The sequence below is a fragment of the Alosa pseudoharengus genome, unplaced genomic scaffold (assembly GCF_046254945.1).
Source record: "Alosa pseudoharengus isolate Yale_2024_CS ecotype anadromous, Long Island Sound unplaced genomic scaffold, YU_APseudo_1.1 YU_APseudo_1.1_scf_4, whole genome shotgun sequence".
Taxonomy (NCBI): Eukaryota; Metazoa; Chordata; class Actinopteri; order Clupeiformes; family Clupeidae; genus Alosa; species Alosa pseudoharengus.
Genome location: NW_027468774.1, coordinates 11347990 through 11367989, shown reverse-complemented (window position 1 = coordinate 11367989; position 20000 = coordinate 11347990). Strand labels below are relative to the sequence as shown.

The following is a 20000-nucleotide window of genomic DNA, read 5'->3' as shown; positions in this document are numbered from 1 at the left end:
TTGTCTTTATCAGTGTTTCCAAAGAGTATGTGCTCAACAACTGCCTTGCTTTTTACACATGGCAAAGATATTTTGTTAATTTTCAAATCGGAGTAAGTAATGCAGAAATTATTCAAGTTTTGGAAGCTGTAATCAGAGAACTTTGAGGCGTTTTCCTTAAAAATGACACAAACTGATTACCCGAAATATTTGAATAGATGACTTCTAATTGATTAAATTAGAAAAAAGTATACACACAACAAGGCACTTGCATTCACAAAGGCGGAGTGACAGTCTGGTTTACCATTTAGAGGCCCTGATATTGCATAATGCAGCTATGGGGGAACGCCATCTCCTCATCTAAACGATCGACATCATCTCTAAATCATCCAGTATGCAGAGTATGTGAACCCTCTCAAATCTCACTGCTACAAGCACCATTTGATCCATCTGGGATCCATCACACACACACACACACACACACACCCACACACACGCACGCACCCACACACACACACAAACGCGCACGCACCCACACACGCACCCACACACACACACACACACACACACACACACACACACACACACACACACACACACACACACACACACACCAGCTTGCCCTCTGAGTGGCTCTCTGGTTCTGTATGAATTTGAATTTGGATGGGCCCCTCTGAGAGAGACACAGCACCCAAGCCGGTGCTAATTTTAGGCCGAGCCTGGTCCCTGCCCACTCAGCCCTCACCTCAGCTCTCCTTAGCTCCGCTCAGCTCTCATCAGCACGCTGGGGCATCAGAGAATCACGACTACAGCGTTGCGTAAAGCCATCACATCGGTTAAAAATAATGGGCCGCACTAGAATTTGGTACTATAACAGGAGAGCTGAAAATAGCAGTGTAAAACTCAGGGCAAAGAAAACATCCTAATCAGTTCCATAAATAACTAACTAAGGCTTTCACAGATGATAATGGTTCTAACTACACAACAGGATGGAAGGCACAGTCAGTCTGCAAAACAGATTCTTGAATATTCTTCTGCGAAGGTGAGCGCCGAAGGCAATCCAAGGGTGGATTCAGGATGACCAGAGGGTAGTCCCACTGGGTCTTCAGGGTCAGTTCTATGGTCAAAGAGGCATCAACATAAGATAACTCCTAAAACTCATTACCCCGAGGACACATTTAAGAACTACACTCCAACGTACACACAGTAAGTTGGCCAACCTTTGAATATTCATAAAACTGCATAAGCTAAATATGTCTGTAGGCCTACCCTCCATCACACACACACACACACACACTTTTTTCTGTGGGGGAAACACTTACAGAGGCTTTGCGTGATCGTCCGAAGAAGTAGACGTCTTCGAAGGAGGAGTGGCTGCCCTTGAGCTTCTCGGAGAGGTTGCGGTAGAGGCGCTTGGCGGCGTTGGGGGAGGCGGGGCCCGCTCCTCTCCGCCCGCCATGACTCAGCTGCAAGTTCTGCATTTGCTGAGTCATGCTGGCTGAGAACGACCTGGGGTGGGGGGGGGGGAAGATAAAAAACGTTACACACACTCACTAAGAACATCCTGGGGGGAAGATAATCAATGTTACATGCTCATTAAGAATGAAAGGGGAAAGATAATCAGTGTAACACATTAACTAAGAACTAATGAGGGATGCTATTAACATATTACACCCACTAAAAATGTCCTAGAGTGACTGAATATCTAAGAGGTAAGATAATCAACATAACACAGTTGCCACGACCTCAGATACTGTGGGGGACGATAATTAACAAAAACACAATGTCATTGGACATCCTGGACAAGACAAATGATGGAAAACACTCTGGGAAATCTAAGGGAAAATCTAATGGTACACATTCAACAAAACACTCATTGAGGACATCCTAGGGGCAAGATAATTAAAAAGAGCACAATGGACTGTGAACACAGCAATGCACTCACTTGCCAGAAAACTCTTAAGGAAGAGAGATAAAGGGAGCAGCCCTTTCTATGGGGGAAGATCATTAACGAAACACATCCACGGAGCAAGTCCAAAGGGGAAAACAATTAAAGGAACACACTCAAGGAACGTGTCTTGAGGGAGGGCAATTAGTGTAACACTCAAACTGAGAGGCTGAACTGGGAGCACACTACAGACTCTAATGGCGGCCCTCTGGGAGGGAACACGAATGGCTCACTCGTCTGGACAGAACTGCTGTCAATGCATCTTATTGATCAGTGTCGTTAACGCATAACCCACCCACAGCAGCTGCTCTCAGAGGGTCCACAGGGGGAAAATGATGTGGCACAGAGAGTGTCCAGGAGGGAGGGCAATTAATGTAACAATCTCAGAGTTCTTGCTGCCGAGAGCCTGGGGGAAGGCTATTACTGCGACACCCACCCCCACCCCACCAATTCTCTACAGTACTGAGACAGGATATGCATCACATCACATCTACCAATTCAGCCAGACTAAAATTAGCTCCCAACCATCATCAGTTGGCCTGGGAAACAAGCAGGCCGACCGTGTCAGAGTGTATTTTCAAAAAGAACATTACACCGTGCCCAGAATTAATACACTCACATCACATCACATCAATATAACCTGGAGCCAGAAGCTAAGTCGTAGTGAGTAGTGATGTAATTTGATTAGAGAGTACACAGTGACATTTGCAACCAGCGAGACCTCGGGTGGGGGTGGAGTGTGTGTTTGTGTGTTTGTGTGTGTGTGTGTGTGGGGGGGGGGGGGGGTAGAAAGAGAAAGAGAAAATTAAAGTGAAAAAGAAAGTGAAAGACACAGCATGAGAATGAGAGTGAGAGAGATGGAGAGAGAGAGATGAGCTGGAGTATTGCCCTCTGAGTGACACACACACACACACACACACACACCCCACCACTTATCACTCTCCCCCCTCCCTCCTCCCCCTCTCTCACTGATAACTGGTGTTAAGGGGGGATAACCACAGATCAGAGACAGACATTGTCTCTGCTCTTCATGCTGTAATTTCCCTGGACAGACCGACCATCAGACAGCACTGATCGCACATAATGGCCAGTGCCAAGCCCTACGACATACACACACACACACACACACACACACACACACCGACTGACTCATACACAAACACACACATAGACACAAGCAAAGAAGGCATCTAAACAAGACACACACACACACACACACACACACACACACACACACACACACACACACACACACACGACCCCAAACACAGCTTCATGTCTCCCCTGATTATCATGTCATGCTGAGTGATGTTCCCATCTCTACAAACATCACAGAAAATAAAAGAGAGGGAGCAAGGGAAGAGCGAAAGAAGGAGAAGAAAGTAAGAGAAAGAGAGGAGGACATGGAGATAGAGAGAGAGAGAGACATACGTGGAGGTCATGTGATTATCTGGCATCCTTTCCTTGAATATATTTCTTTTTTTCAGAAATGCTTTGGTAATAGAATGACATTGTTCTGGGAATAAAGTTAATCTGATTTAAAATTTAAACGGGAGTGTGTCTGTACATGCATGCCCATGTCTCTGTGTGTGTGAGTGTGTGCATGCGCGTGTGTATGTGTCATTTAAATGTAATAACTGTGCTAGCCAAACTGAATTGATGCTGGCACTACAATGACAGAATGGCTGTGGAATGGGCTGATTAAACAGCGTATTGATCCCTGTTACCACAGAGCAACTCTCATCCCGCTGGGAGGATAATTCAATCAGGGCGACCTCAAGCAGACCAGCCGCATGTGTGGTGAGAGATCGGAGAGAAAATACTCCAAACAGCAGGACAACACAGGAGAAAATACGTCCAAACACAACAGCAGGACAATGCAGGAGAAAATACCTCCAAACACAACAGCAGAAAAAAACAGGAGAAAATACCTCCAGGCACAACAGCACAGCAACACAGGAAAAATACCTCCAAACACAACAGCAGGACAACACAGGAGAAAACAAAAAACACAACAGCAGGACAACACAGGAGAAAACACAAAACACAACAGCAGGACAACACAGGAGAAAACACCTCCAAACACAACAGCAGGACAACACAGGAGAAAACACAAAACACAACAGCAGGACAACACAGGAGAAAACACAAAACACAACACGACAACACAGGAGAAAACACAAAACACAACAGCAGGACAACACAGGAGAAAATACCTTCAAACACAACAGCAGGACAACACAGGAGAAAACACAAAACACAACACGACAACACAGGAGAAAACACCTCCAAACACAACAGCAGGACAACACAGGAGAAAACACAAAACACAACAGCAGGACAACACAGGAGAAAACACAAAACACAACACGACAACACAGGAGAAAATACCTCCAAACACAACAGCAGGACAAATGAATGTACTATTAGTGTACTCCTACGTGCTGCTGCAGAGACTGAAACAGCAGGACAAATGAATGTACTATTAGTGTACTCCTACGTGCTGCTGCAGGACAAATGAATGTACTATTAGTGTACTCTTACGTGCTGCTGCAAGACAAATGAATGTACTATTAGTGTACTCCTATGTGCTGCTGCAGGACAAATTAATGTGCTATTAGTGTACTCCTATGTGCTGTTGCGGGACAAATGAATGTGCTATTAGTGTACTACACAGGAGAAAATACGTCCAAACACAACAGCAGGACAATGCAGGAGAAAATACCTCCAAACACAACAGCAGAAAAAAACAGGAGAAAATACCTCCAGGCACAACAGCACAGCAACACAGGAAAAATACCTCCAAACACAACAGCAGGACAACACAGGAGAAAACACAAAACACAACAGCAGGACAACACAGGAGAAAACACAAAACACAACAGCAGGACAACACAGGAGAAAACACAAAACACAACACGACAACACAGGAGAAAACACAAAACACAACAGCAGGACAACACAGGAGAAAATACCTTCAAACACAACAGCAGGACAACACAGGAGAAAACACAAAACAAAACACGACAACACAGGAGAAAACACCTCCAAACACAACAGCAGGACAACACAGGAGAAAACACAAAACACAACAGCAGGACAACACAGGAGAAAACACAAAACACAACACGACAACACAGGAGAAAATACCTCCAAACACAACAGCAGGACAAATGAATGTACTATTAGTGTACTCCTACGTGCTGCTGCAGAGACTGAAACAGCAGGACAAATGAATGTACTATTAGTGTACTCCTACGTGCTGCTGCAGGACAAATGAATGTACTATTAGTGTACTCTTACGTGCTGCTGCAAGACAAATGAATGTACTATTAGTGTACTCCTATGTGCTGCTGCAGGACAAATTAATGTGCTATTAGTGTACTCCTATGTGCTGTTGCGGGACAAATGAATGTGCTATTAGTGTACTACACAGGAGAAAATACGTCCAAACACAACAGCAGGACAATGCAGGAGAAAATACCTCCAAACACAACAGCAGAAAAAAACAGGAGAAAATACCTCCAGGCACAACAGCACAGCAACACAGGAAAAATACCTCCAAACACAACAGCAGGACAACACAGGAGAAAACACAAAACACAACAGCAGGACAACACAGGAGAAAACACAAAACACAACAGCAGGACAACACAGGAGAAAACACAAAACACAACAGCAGGACAACACAGGAGAAAACACCTCCAAACACAACAGCAGGACAACACAGGAGAAAACACAAAACACAACAGCAGGACAACACAGGAGAAAACACAAAACACAACACGACAACACAGGAGAAAACACAAAACACAACAGCAGGACAACACAGGAGAAAATACCTTCAAACACAACAGCAGGACAACACAGGAGAAAACACAAAACACAACACGACAACACAGGAGAAAACACCTCCAAACACAACAGCAGGACAACACAGGAGAAAACACAAAACACAACAGCAGGACAACACAGGAGAAAACACAAAACACAACACGACAACACAGGAGAAAATACCTCCAAACACAACAGCAGGACAAATGAATGTACTATTAGTGTACTCCTACGTGCTGCTGCAGAGACTGAAACAGCAGGACAAATGAATGTACTATTAGTGTACTCCTACGTGCTGCTGCAGGACAAATGAATGTACTATTAGTGTACTCTTACGTGCTGCTGCAAGACAAATGAATGTACTATTAGTGTACTCCTATGTGCTGCTGCAGGACAAATTAATGTGCTATTAGTGTACTCCTATGTGCTGTTGCGGGACAAATGAATGTGCTATTAGTGTACTACACAGGAGAAAATACGTCCAAACACAACAGCAGGACAATGCAGGAGAAAATACCTCCAAACACAACAGCAGAAAAAAACAGGAGAAAATACCTCCAGGCACAACAGCACAGCAACACAGGAAAAATACCTCCAAACACAACAGCAGGACAACACAGGAGAAAACACAAAACACAACAGCAGGACAACACAGGAGAAAACACAAAACACAACAGCAGGACAACACAGGAGAAAACACAAAACACAACAGCAGGACAACACAGGAGAAAACACCTCCAAACACAACAGCAGGACAACACAGGAGAAAACACAAAACACAACAGCAGGACAACACAGGAGAAAACACAAAACACAACACGACAACACAGGAGAAAACACAAAACACAACAGCAGGACAACACAGGAGAAAATACCTTCAAACACAACAGCAGGACAACACAGGAGAAAACACAAAACACAACACGACAACACAGGAGAAAACACCTCCAAACACAACAGCAGGACAACACAGGAGAAAACACAAAACACAACAGCAGGACAACACAGGAGAAAACACAAAACACAACACGACAACACAGGAGAAAATACCTCCAAACACAACAGCAGGACAAATGAATGTACTATTAGTGTACTCCTACATGCTGCTGCAGAGACTGAAACAGCAGGACAAATGAATGTACTATTAGTGTACTCCTACGTGCTGCTGCAGGACAAATGAATGTACTATTAGTGTACTCTTACGTGCTGCTGCAAGACAAATTAATGTACTATTAGTGTACTCCTATGTGCTGCTGCAGGACAAATTAATGTGCTATTAGTGTACTCCTATGTGCTGTTGCGGGACAAATGAATGTGCTATTAGTGTACTCCTACGTGCTGCTGCAGAGACTGAAACAGCTGGTTAGAGTTCCATGACAGGTGAATGAGGAAATGAAGATGCTTTACTGTCCTCAAGGAAATTGTAGATGTGTGTAAAAACTATTTACACACATCTATATTAGCTCAGGAGAATTCTTCTTACACTTGCTCACACACCACTGCGCACACACACACACACACACACACACACATGCACAGACACAGACACAAACACACACTCACAGACACAAACACACAGGAACACATGCATGCACACACACACACACACACACACACACACACACACACACACACACACACACACACACACACACACACACACACACACACACTCACAGACACAGGAACACATGCATGCACACACATCTACTGTACCTCATCATTACTTTATCAGAAACATAAAGCTCTGTTATGAAATGAATATATGTTAACAATTAGATTCCAAATGTAATCAAATTTATTCATGGCACCAGTAATTAGAACAATTACATCACATCGCTCAGAGCGCAAAATTATACCAACCTGTTTAATGACAGAGAGAGAGAAAGAGAGAGAGAGAGAGAGAGCAAGAAAGCAAGAGCAAGAGGAAAGAGAGACTGAATACTTCAACATAGAAATAGAAACTGAGCAAACAAGATAATTTGCACTCTATCCAAACAAACTTGAATTATACGTAGTAACAAACTTGACTTGTTTTAAGGTAAGGTTTAGGTTTGGATTAGAGTCCCCAACTGGACTCTTTCCCTACACCCGCTCATTAAACGCCACTCAGTCGTTTACAACTATGGCGGAATAGGTAATCCACATCACAAGTCTACGGTGGCCAACAGGTGCAAATGGACGGCATATTAAGAAAACACATGCAAATCGACAAAACAAAAGCATATTAAGTAAACATCACATGCGCAGCATTTAGAAAACGCACTGCAAATTCAGACAACACTATCCATTATAGAAACGCGATGCATATTTACACAACACAACGGAAGTGTTTCCAGAGGATACTTAAAAGTGATGAACACATATAGACAAGGCTTAGCGCAAGTTAATTAGATGGGCATGTTACATGCACACTTGAGGCCAAATATGTCCACAGCAAATATTCTGGAAGGTTCTTTAAAAAAAAAAAAAAAAGTTTGCTTTTTTAAATTGCTTGTGTTTCGTCGATTTGAATGTGTTTTCTTACAGTAATTTGTAGTCCGTTTGCACCTGTCGGCCACCGTATGAGTCCCCCCAAGGAGGACCGGGAGAGAAGCAACAAAGGAGGCTTGCTATGTCACTGTGTCCAGAGGAGTTTTTACTGGATTTCTCTGGCACAGCGAAGATAATCCAAGTTCAAACAGCACAGTGTCTAGGCAAATACTGTAGTCGTCAGAATGTACCTCATGAAGAAATATGATAACAAGAATATGAACCTGGTAGGTTTTACACACACAAAGAAAGAGAGAGAGAGAGAGAGAGAGAGAGAGAGAGAGAGAGTGTTAGAGAACATGCACACAGAAGAATTCTATTGAAGTGTTTGAATTCTATTGAAGTGTTTGAATTCTATTGAAGTGGCCATGCTTGGTTGGAGAAGATTTGTCGAAGGTCCAGATTTCTTTCTGTACAGAGGAGTGTTTGGTGATTGATATGGAGATACATGCGCATGCACAGAGAGAGAGAGAAAGAGAGAGAGAGAAAGAGAGAGAGAGAGCACCTCAGGCTAGGGTTAGCATATCTCCAGCCTCCAGTGTTAAAGCCATCTAAACCCATTCATTAGTGATGAAAAAGACATATGGCTTGTTATTTCTTCCATTAATTACCCAGAGTTTTGTGTCAGATCTGTGTTTGCTGGAAGTCTGACAGTGGGTGGCATCCTGTGTCAAGAGAGGCCCTCGTTAAATTCAACTTTTACACATTTAAGGGATAAATATTTCACAAAATAACAAGATCCATAATCACCAGTAATCAACAAGAACACACGACACGTCACTCTGATTCAAAGAATCTTTGATTTGATCTTTCCTCCACATACTGGCACACACACACACACACACTCACACACACACACACACACACACACACACACACAAATCATAACCACTTCTATCAGAAGTGCTCTGAAATGATGGTGACTGAGAGCTTGTGAAGATTGTGGCCTTCCTGGAAACTCAGAGAATAACGAGACCTCAGTGCCTCGTGCCAGCACAGGCACACACAAACACACACACACACTGGCACATTCAGTTTCGACTGATCCCAAATCACACCACTGACCACCATGACACTAGTTAGACATGATCTCAAATGCCTGAAGTCTGAAACTCCCACAAAAGCAGACATGATGCACGCACGCACACACACACACACACACACACACACACACACACTCACTCATACTGACTCATACACAAACACACACATACACACAAGCAAAGAAGGCATCTAAACAAGACACACACACGCACACACTGACTCATACACAAACACACACATACACACAAGCAAAGAAGGCATCTAAACAAGACACACACACACACACATACACACACATGGTAATCAAACCCTTTCTCTCTGCATGCCATCCCCTGGAGAATAGTCTCACATATTCTCCTGTTGTCAGTGGCGAAACTCCCACAGACGGGCTGTGAATGCAGAGATTGAGCACCAATGCTGCCTTCACACAAACACACACACCACACACACACACACACCACACACACACAAACACACACACCACACACACACACACACACACACACACACACACACACACACACACACACACACACACACACAGACAGATAGACACATGCATACATACCATGCCTACACTCTCCCTCACCCATACATATACACACACTCATACACACACAAGAAAAACAGTTGTGCACACACACACATAGATACACACACAAGTACAAACACACATATTTGTGCTAATGTTTCCAACAAGCAGCAGCTGCTCTCAGTCATCAGCCTGAGTGAGTGGGAGATCGCTGGCTTTCTAGCAAACACACACACACAGCAACTTCACCGCCATGTCAGAAATGTGTGGGAGAGACGTCTGGCTTTCTACAAAACACACACACATGGACTTCACAGACACATAATAAATAAACACCTCAAGAAAGATCACAAAATAAGACTACAAAATCAACAAAAACACAAAAAAAAAATATTATATTGCTGTGTGAATGAACTTCCTGTACAGCTCTAATGGAGGACAAAGTAAGCATTTTATGCACCTAATGTTTCAACATTAGCAAGAGGGCTCTCCTTTCTTAGCCAATGGACACTGATAGGGTCTGTGCTTATGTCTGGTTTCCGTGGTGCTGAGCAGATGACAGTTGTAGACTCCTCCAAGATAAGACATCAGTCCTCCACAGGTAACGCCCAGGTGAAACTGTGCCCATTTAGAGTTGGGTGGACTCAGACAATGCAGCTGAAGTGGCTTGTCCAAGGGCATGATACACAACATCATCATGTGACCAGCTGAGATTCGAACTAGCAACGTTCCGATTGCAAAGACCACTGAGACGATGCTGTGTGTCACACTTATCAGATGTCTTCCCATTTAATCGGAACACTTCAGATGAACTTACAGAGCAAATTCAAATCTGTTTATGAGTTTGGCTTGCAAAGCAAACGGATAACAAAAGTAAAAACAAATTGTCTAGCCACTCTGTGAGTGTCTACTAATACAGTAGATGTTCAGAATTCCCAAAACTACCAATGCCAAATGCAAAGCCACTCTGTAAGTGTCTACTAATACAGTAGATGTTCAGAATTCCCAAAACTACCAATGCCAAATGCAAATCCACTCTGTGAGTGTCTACTAATACAGTAGATGTTCAGAATTCCCAAAACTACCAATGCCAAATGCAAAGCCACTCTGTGAGTGTCTACTAATACAGTAGATGTTCAGAATTCCCAAAACTACCAATGCCAAATGCAAAGCCACTCTGTGAGTGTCTACTAATACAGTAGATGTTCAGAATTCCCAAAACTACCAATGCCAAATGCAAAGCCACTCTGTGAGTGTCTACTAATACAGTAGATGTTCAGAATTCCCAAAACTACCAATGCCAAATGCAAAGCCACTCTGTGAGTGTCTACTAATACAGTAGATGTTCAGAATTCCCAAAACTACCAATGCCAAATGCAAATGCTACTATGGGCTTAATGAGGCCTGAGAGAAACACATACTAATGAAAAATGGGCACTTGGGGACTAGGCCTACTTTGGGTAAAAGCATTTGCTTCAACATCGTATATGCAACTGGCCTGACTGACATTGAATTGTATGTTCTTTCACTATTCAAACTTCCCCATTATTAGCTTGCCAATATTGCAAATGGCGTGTAGCTAAAGAATAAGGTTTTATTATAATTGTATTACCCAACCTCAGTCTGATGAGGCATCAGTGGCTGTGATGGCTTCAGACTTTGAAGGCTGCACTTCACTCTGGCCAATTGGTGGTTAGCCTCCTCTCATTAGCCGCATTGTTATGCTAATCACTGCCTCCACTGAGCATCAGTTATGAACTTGCTCCATGAGAACGGCCCACCAAAGAGATGCTGGGAAGGTCAACTCACTGGGGAGGGGACCAATCGGATTTTAGAGAACAGTAAGTTGGAATCTGGGTTAGAACAGGGCCACATTAGGACACAGAACTGAACCAGGTCAAGGCCAGATCAACTGAACCAGAGCAGAACTAGAACACATACACACACACAAACACACAGGAGGATCAAACCCACTAGAAGCCAGAACTGAACCACATCAGAGCCGTCAGAACTGAACCAGATCAGGACCAGAACTGAATCAAATCAGAGCCAGATCTGAATCAAATCAGAGCCAGATCTGAATCACATTAGGGCCAGATTGATACTGTATCAGGGTCTCATCACCATGAGGTTGTCTCATGTTCAGGGGTTCAGCTCTTGAGGAATGTACAGTATAAGCACATAGAGGTTAATTCTTCCACTATCGTGTTGAGGGGTTCAGCTCTTGAGGAATGTACAGTATAAGCACATAGAGGTTAATTCTTCCACTATCGTGTTGAGGGGTTCAGCTCTTGAGGAATGTACAGTATAAGCACATAGAGGTTAATTCTTCCACTATTGTGTTGAGGGGTTCAGCTCTTGAGGAATGTACAGTATAAGCACATAGAGGTAAATTCTTCCACTATCGTGTTGAGGGGTTCAGCTCTTGAGGAATGTACAGTATAAGCACATAGAGGTTAATTCTTCCACTATCGTGTTGAGGGGTTCAGCTCTTGAGGAATGTACAGTATAAGCACATAGAGGTTAATTCTTCCACTATCGTGTTGAGGGGTTCAGCTCTTGAGGAATGTAAAAGCTGTAACCCTCATAAAACTAGGGCTACTGATATAGATGTAGTTGCCTAGGTTGATGTAAGTGCTAGTACTGCCAACTATTCCAACAATGTTTCAAGGATGCTTCTACATCCCTGCTGATTGCTGCCACCTTCAATACAGAGCAGCTTATTGGACACTATGAACACTATTTTCTACATGCTTCCCCTTGGCCAGATTATCCATCAACATGGACTCAGCTTCTACTGCTATGCTAATGACACCCAACTACATCAGCACCAAACCCAGGTCCCACCTGTGCCACTTGTCAACTGCCTACAATAAATTAAAAACATGGATGACCACTAATCTTCTCAAACTCAATAGCAATGAAACATGGTGGTGGCTCCTGCAGCACAACTGAAGAGGATCGGCGGATGGATCTCCTTCTGGATGTGGACGGCTGCTCCATCTCTCCATACCCAGAGGTCTGCAACCTGGGCGTCATCTTGGACTCCGCCTTTCATTACTGTCACATATCAAACATATCACCAAATCAGCCTTCTACCACCTCAAAAACATCTCAAGACTTCAAGCCTCACTCTCAGACTCTGTCCACGAAACTCTCATCCCCTCCCTTCATCACCTCCCGTCTGGACTATTGCAATGGTGTCCCGTCTGGACTATTGCAATGGTGTCCCGTCTGGTCTGCCCAGCACGGCCCTAGACAAGCCACAATATGCCCAGAACTCAGCTGCCGGGGTCTTAGCATGCACAAAACCCTGGCAGAATATCACCTTCATCCTCATACAGCTTCACTGGCTGCCAGTCAAGTCACATCAAATCACTTTTAAAGTCCTCCTCATCATCTACAAATCCCTCCACTCACATGCACCCCAGTATCTTACTGATCTCCTCCACTCACATGTACCGCAGTATCTTACTGATCTCCTCCACTCACATGTACCCCAGTATCTTACTGATCTCCTCACATGCACCCCAGTATCTTACTGATCTCCTCCACTCACATGTACCGCAGTATCTTACTGATCTCCTCCACTCACATGTACCCCAGTATCTTACTGATCTCCTCACATGCACCCCAGTATCTTACTGATCTCCTCCACTCACATCATGCACCCCAGTATCTTACTCATCTCCTCAACTCACATGCACCCAGGCGCGTAGCAAGCGTGGGGATGTGGGTGTTATAACGTACACACTTTTGCTGGAACACGATTCTATCCCCCACACTTTTTGTCAGATTAAAATGAAAGTAAAATATGGAAATAAACGCTCCCGTAAAGAGTTGGAACCGTATCTACCACAACGCGCTCACAAAGAGACACAAATAGGTCTGTTGATTTGATTGAATGGTCATCCAGCCAATCACAGCCAGTGAAGAACCAGAGCCGCTCTGATCAAATTCAAAGTGTACATCTTTCTGACTGACAGTTTTTGTCACACTGTATACATGCAGAGAGTCAAAGTGAATACGGGGGTGCGCGCACCAATGCACTTGTTTGTGCAGAAAGACCTTTGGCTACTGTTCTCAGAGCATTATGCTTTCTCTGTCTATGATCTGCAGCTTTTCTCAAACTATGGGCCTCCTCAACAATTAACCTAGGCTACTGGTCCACGTAGCCGCGAAATTAAGTTATGGCCGGTGCTTCACACGTCTGATCTGATTTCACTGTCAATGTGTCTCGTAGTGCTACATCTACTGGAGAATGTCTTACGATCGCAATCCATTTAGAACATCTTATTTTGATCTTACAAACGGAGGCGTCAAGACACATTTGAGTTATATCTGAGAACTAAGATTTCCAGCATGTAGAACTCATATAGAGCGCTCATTCAATGTGTGTGTCCCTGCAGCAAGTGAAACTGTAACGTGGGCTAGAAGCAACAATAGTTTAAACAACAACGTGGCTTCCTGTAACTATTAATGGAAAAAGCATAGAAACTGCTAATCATAATCTTTAAGTTGACATTAATTAAGCTGGCTATACACAATTAATTTAAATTTCCTTTGCATATGTTTGGTTAGACTTCAAACGTTTTTGAATTTGAGCTTACAGTTCTGTATTCTTTATTATTATATTTATTTAGGTATTAGTGATACCTCGAAATTAGGCTGCTGTCTGTTAGGGCAATTTATTGTAGCCTGCTAACCCATATGCACAAAACATAATTTCTTAAATGATTTCTTGATTTATAACATGAGATATGTCTCCGTGTAGGGTAGTGTCAAATAGTGAAGTGATAGGTAGATCATGTAGGCCTACATGTCACATGAGCCGCACATACCATATGAGGGGCGTTGCTTCTTCTGTCCCGCAAACTGCATTAAAATGGTGTGTTTAGCAATCAGAATTTCAAATTTTTTTCGGGGTAGAAACTGCCGGACACCAATATAGTCCGCACCCCTCTCAGAAAATAATTACAACGTCCCTGTAGGGAGTTATTTATAATTTGGCAAGATTGTTTCATTTTCCTATCCCACAACCCCCACACTTTTAAAAAGCTTGATACGCCCCTGCATGCACCCCAGTATCTTACTGATCTCCTCCACCCACATGTACCCCAGTATCTTACTGATCTCCTCCACTCACATGTACCCCAGTATCTTACTGATCTCCTCCACCCACATGTACCCCAGTATCTTACTGATCACCTCCACCCACATGTACCCCAGTATCTTACTGATCTCCTCCACCCCTACACTCAAACATGGTTCCTGTTGTCTGTCTGACAAGGACCAGCTTGTCATTCGCCGCACCAGACTCCGGACCTTTGGGGACAGAGCCTTCTGTGCTGCCCCCCCCCCCCCAGTCTATGGAACAAGCTACCCCTCCATTTAGGCACTGCCCGCTCCCTAGGTGTGCTCAAACAACACCTACAAACACACCTGTTCTCTGACCTGTTCTCTTTGGCATCTGACCCCGATTCCCTACCCATCCCTTTGTTTGTCAAGCGACCTTGGGTATCCTGAAAGGCGCTATATAAATTCAAGCTAGTATTATTATTACTGTGGACAAGACGGAATATCTGCATAATAGTATGATTATATTAGCCTTGCTTCCTAGAAACCAGCCTAAAGGTGTTAATGAATACACATATGATGCATAAACATGAATATTGTAGAACATGTAAAATGTAAAAATATAAATATGCAGTTTCACAATCAGGGCTCATGTTTTTGCAGTACATTTCATTATTTGTGTTTTTGCAGTACATTTCATTATTTGTGTTTTTGCAGTACATTTCATTATTTGTGTTTTTGCAGTACATTTCATTATTTGTGTTTTTGCAGTACATTTCATTATTTGTGTTTTATTGATTTTTTTGTTTGTTTGCTTTTCTTTTTAGGATGGAAACGGAAATTCTTGTTAGTTCTGAAACATACTGGATGTGTGGTATGATTGTATCTGTATCTGGAAATTAGATATTATTTGATACATATCTGAGGGAATTTTTCTAATAAATAAGTTCAACCAGTTAAGCTGTCCCATAGATTGATGTAGGCATGATGTGGCAGCCAAAACCCCCTTCGCTGTTCTATAATCACTGTAACCTAGAGACATTCTAAAACGGTTACCACACATATACCTGGCAAGATTTCTTAAAATAAAGGCACGACAACGAGAAATTTTACAAATTATTCATAGAGCATTGTTCCACCAAGAAATATATTTTCTCTATCAGAATGGTTGCCAAGCAACGTCATGATGCAACAACTCTAACTTTTGTATCAAGTTGTGGTAGCACAGTAATATAAAATGAAATGCGGTCAAGGTGTGGGTTTGTGCTCATTATACAACAGCATCGAACGCGATTCAACCAATCATAATTAAAGACTGGAACTATCTGTAGAATATAGTATTATATGTGTGATGAATGTGATGAATGTGCTATACTGTATGTGTTGTGTCATTCATGCCATGACAGAAGAGCCCACTTTCGGTCAGTTTCTAGAAAGGTCTCTGTAGCCAAGGAGACCATTACTGGTACCTGTGTACTAAAATAACAGCGATGACAAGCCTCCAGGTCTCAGCCCATTCACATTACCCATCAGCTTTCACAAGAGTTGGCCTGATGGCTGGAGAGCTTTCAGTTCAGTGGGAAGAAAAAGCTCCGGACGTTTGACGACCATAGGCACTAGACAGATGCAAGTGGGCGGGCCAACTCACATATCGTCCAATTAAAAACACATAATGCCGTTACCACAGCAACTGAGCCATCTGTGCGGGTCCAGTGATGATATCTGCTCTTTACTGTTTACTTGTCTGCGATGTCCAGGCCATATGGTCTGCCTGTCTACATATCATACTGTCTGTCTTTCTGTCTGTCTGTTGGTGATCTTAACTGATCGTCAGCATGCCGACCTGTTTAAGATGACCAGGCAGTGCTCTCTGTCAATCAAAGTGTGTGTTTGGTGGACAGATACACACAAGCCTACTTTTACACCATCCACTGAGTCATCACACAAAATAAGGACAGAAAAGAAGACGGATCATTTATCGCTGTTGTTCTAGAACAGGAACTGCCATGTTAAAAAACACTAATTCATGTAAGTAGTATAACACACCATTCACACCAGTCACAAAATATTATAGAAAAAACAGAAATGCCTGTAAACAATTTGATACAAACATCCACATTTCCCCTGGGGATCAATAAAGTATCTATCTATCTATCTATCTATCTATCTATCTATCTACAACATATACTGTATATAAGCGTGAAAAAAAACGAAAATGCTACCTCAACTACAACCAAAGTGCAATTTAAATGTTTGTTCTTTGGTTTTAAATTGATGTAGAGTACCTGTCACCTCCAGCGTCCCACACAGAGACAGGAGACAGCACAGACTCGTCTGAGCCTCAGCCCTGACACACAAAATCCCAGCCTACAGAGAGAGACTCAGAGGACACCAGCGCCACTGAGAGCTGCAGCAGACACTGATGCGGGCGGATGATGGATGGGACTTGGCCTTTTAAAACACTGATATGACATATGGTATGATAAGATCACATGCTCCTTGACACGGCTTATTTAAAACGCTGATATGACATATGGTATGACAAGATCACATGCTTCTTGACACGGCTTATTTAAAACACTGATATAATATAGTATTATATGATAAGATCACATGTTCCTTGACACACCTTGTTTAAAACACTGATATAATATATTATATGATAAGATCACATGCTCCTTGACACGGCTTATTTAAAACACTGATATAATATAGTATTATATGATAAGATCACATGTTCCTTGACACACCTTGTTTAAAACACTGATATAATATATTATATGATAAGATCACATGCTCCTTGACACGGCTTATATAAAACACTGATATAATATATTATATGATAAGATCACATGCTCCTTGCGTTTCAGTGGTTTTGATATCAGCGATATAGTCACCGCACAGGTGAGATCAAATATGAGGTAAATTAATGCGCACACACACTCACACACACTCACACACAAACACACACACACACACACACACACATGAAGGCATGCAGGCACACACACTGTTGAAAAAGTAGACAGGTTGTTGTCCACAGCAGCTCTGTCTTCCTAAAGGCGTGCAATCAGAGCGGGGGATGAGACTAAACTGCAGAGACGCACTGATCTGCCACTCCAATGCATTCTGGGTAATGAGGACTTCTGCACACACCTCCCATGGCAATGTCACTCTCTCTTATCGTTGCTCTCTGTCTATTCTCTCGTTCTTTCTCTCTCCTCACACACACAAACAAGCACACACACAGGCACACACACACACACACATTCTGCAGAAAGTGCGTTCCCCAGGGCGAGAGGAGAGCACGACGCAACACTGGAGCGCTGCCAACTTAATGGTGTTGCCAGCAGCGGCTAACACACACACACACACACACACACATAAGCACACACCACACACACACACACACACACACACATAAACACACACACACACACACACACACACACACACATAAGCACACACCACACACACACACACACACACACATAAACACACACACACACACACACACACACACACACATAAGCACACACCACACACACACACACACACACACATAAACACACACACACACACACACACACACACACACATAAGCACACACCACACACACACACACACACACACATAAACACACACACACACACACACACACACACACACATAAGCACACACCACACACACACACACACACACACATAAACACACACACACACACACACACACACACACACATAAGCACACACCACACACACACACACACACACACATAAACACACACACACACACACACACACACACACACATAAGCACACACCACACACACACACACACACACACATAAACACACACACACACACACACACACACACACATAAACACACACCACACACACACACACACACACACACACACACACACACACCACACACACACATAAACACACACCACACACACACACACCACACACACACACACACACACACACACACACACACACACCACACACACACATAAACACACACCACACACACACACACACACACATAAACACACACACACACACACACATAAACACACACCACACACACACACACACACACATAAACACACACACACACACACACACACACACACACACACACACACACACACACACACCACACACACACACACACACACATAAACACACACCACACACACACACCACACACACACACACACACACACACACACACACACACACATAAACACACACCACACACACACACACCACACACACACATAAACACACACCACACACACACACACCACACACACACATAAACACACACACACACACACATAAACACACACACACACACACACACACACACACACACACACACACATAAACACACACACACACACACACATAAACACACACACACACACACACACACACACACACACACACACACACACACACACACACACACACACATAAACACACACCACACACACACACACCACACACACACACCACACACACACACACACACACACACACACACACCACACACACACACACACACACACACACACACACACACCACACACACACACACACACACACACACACACACACACACACACACACACACCACACACACACACACACACACACACACACCACACACACACACACACAAACACACACTCTACTTCTCTTTCTCTCTCTCACACACACACACACACACCACACACACACACAATTACACACACCACACACACACACACCACACACACACACCACACACACACACACGCAAACACACACTCTACTTCTCTTTCTCTCTCTCACACACACACACACACACACACACACACACGCACACACACACACACTCTACTTCTCTTTCTCTAAGCGCTTTCAGACATACGTGTAAGACCGGAGGTTCTGCCGATGTTAAACGGTGGGGCCGTATATCTGAACGACATAACCGGTCATATGGAAGTCCGAATTCACCCGGTGTTTATACTACTCCCCCCCTAGTATTTCCTCCGGAC

General features: G+C 43.4%; 1 protein-coding gene across 2 annotated transcripts in view; it reads right to left on the bottom strand.

Annotated features, from left to right (window-relative positions):
* Window positions 1–20000, bottom strand: part of ankfn1a (ankyrin repeat and fibronectin type III domain containing 1a) — a 156645-nt gene that overhangs the window by 45400 nt on the left and 91245 nt on the right. For both annotated transcript variants that reach the window (XM_076264819.1, XM_076264820.1), the window contains exon 8: window positions 1302–1488. In XM_076264819.1, coding sequence (XP_076120934.1) covers window positions 1302–1488 — 187 coding nt within the window. The remainder of the gene's footprint in view (window positions 1–1301; window positions 1489–20000) is intronic.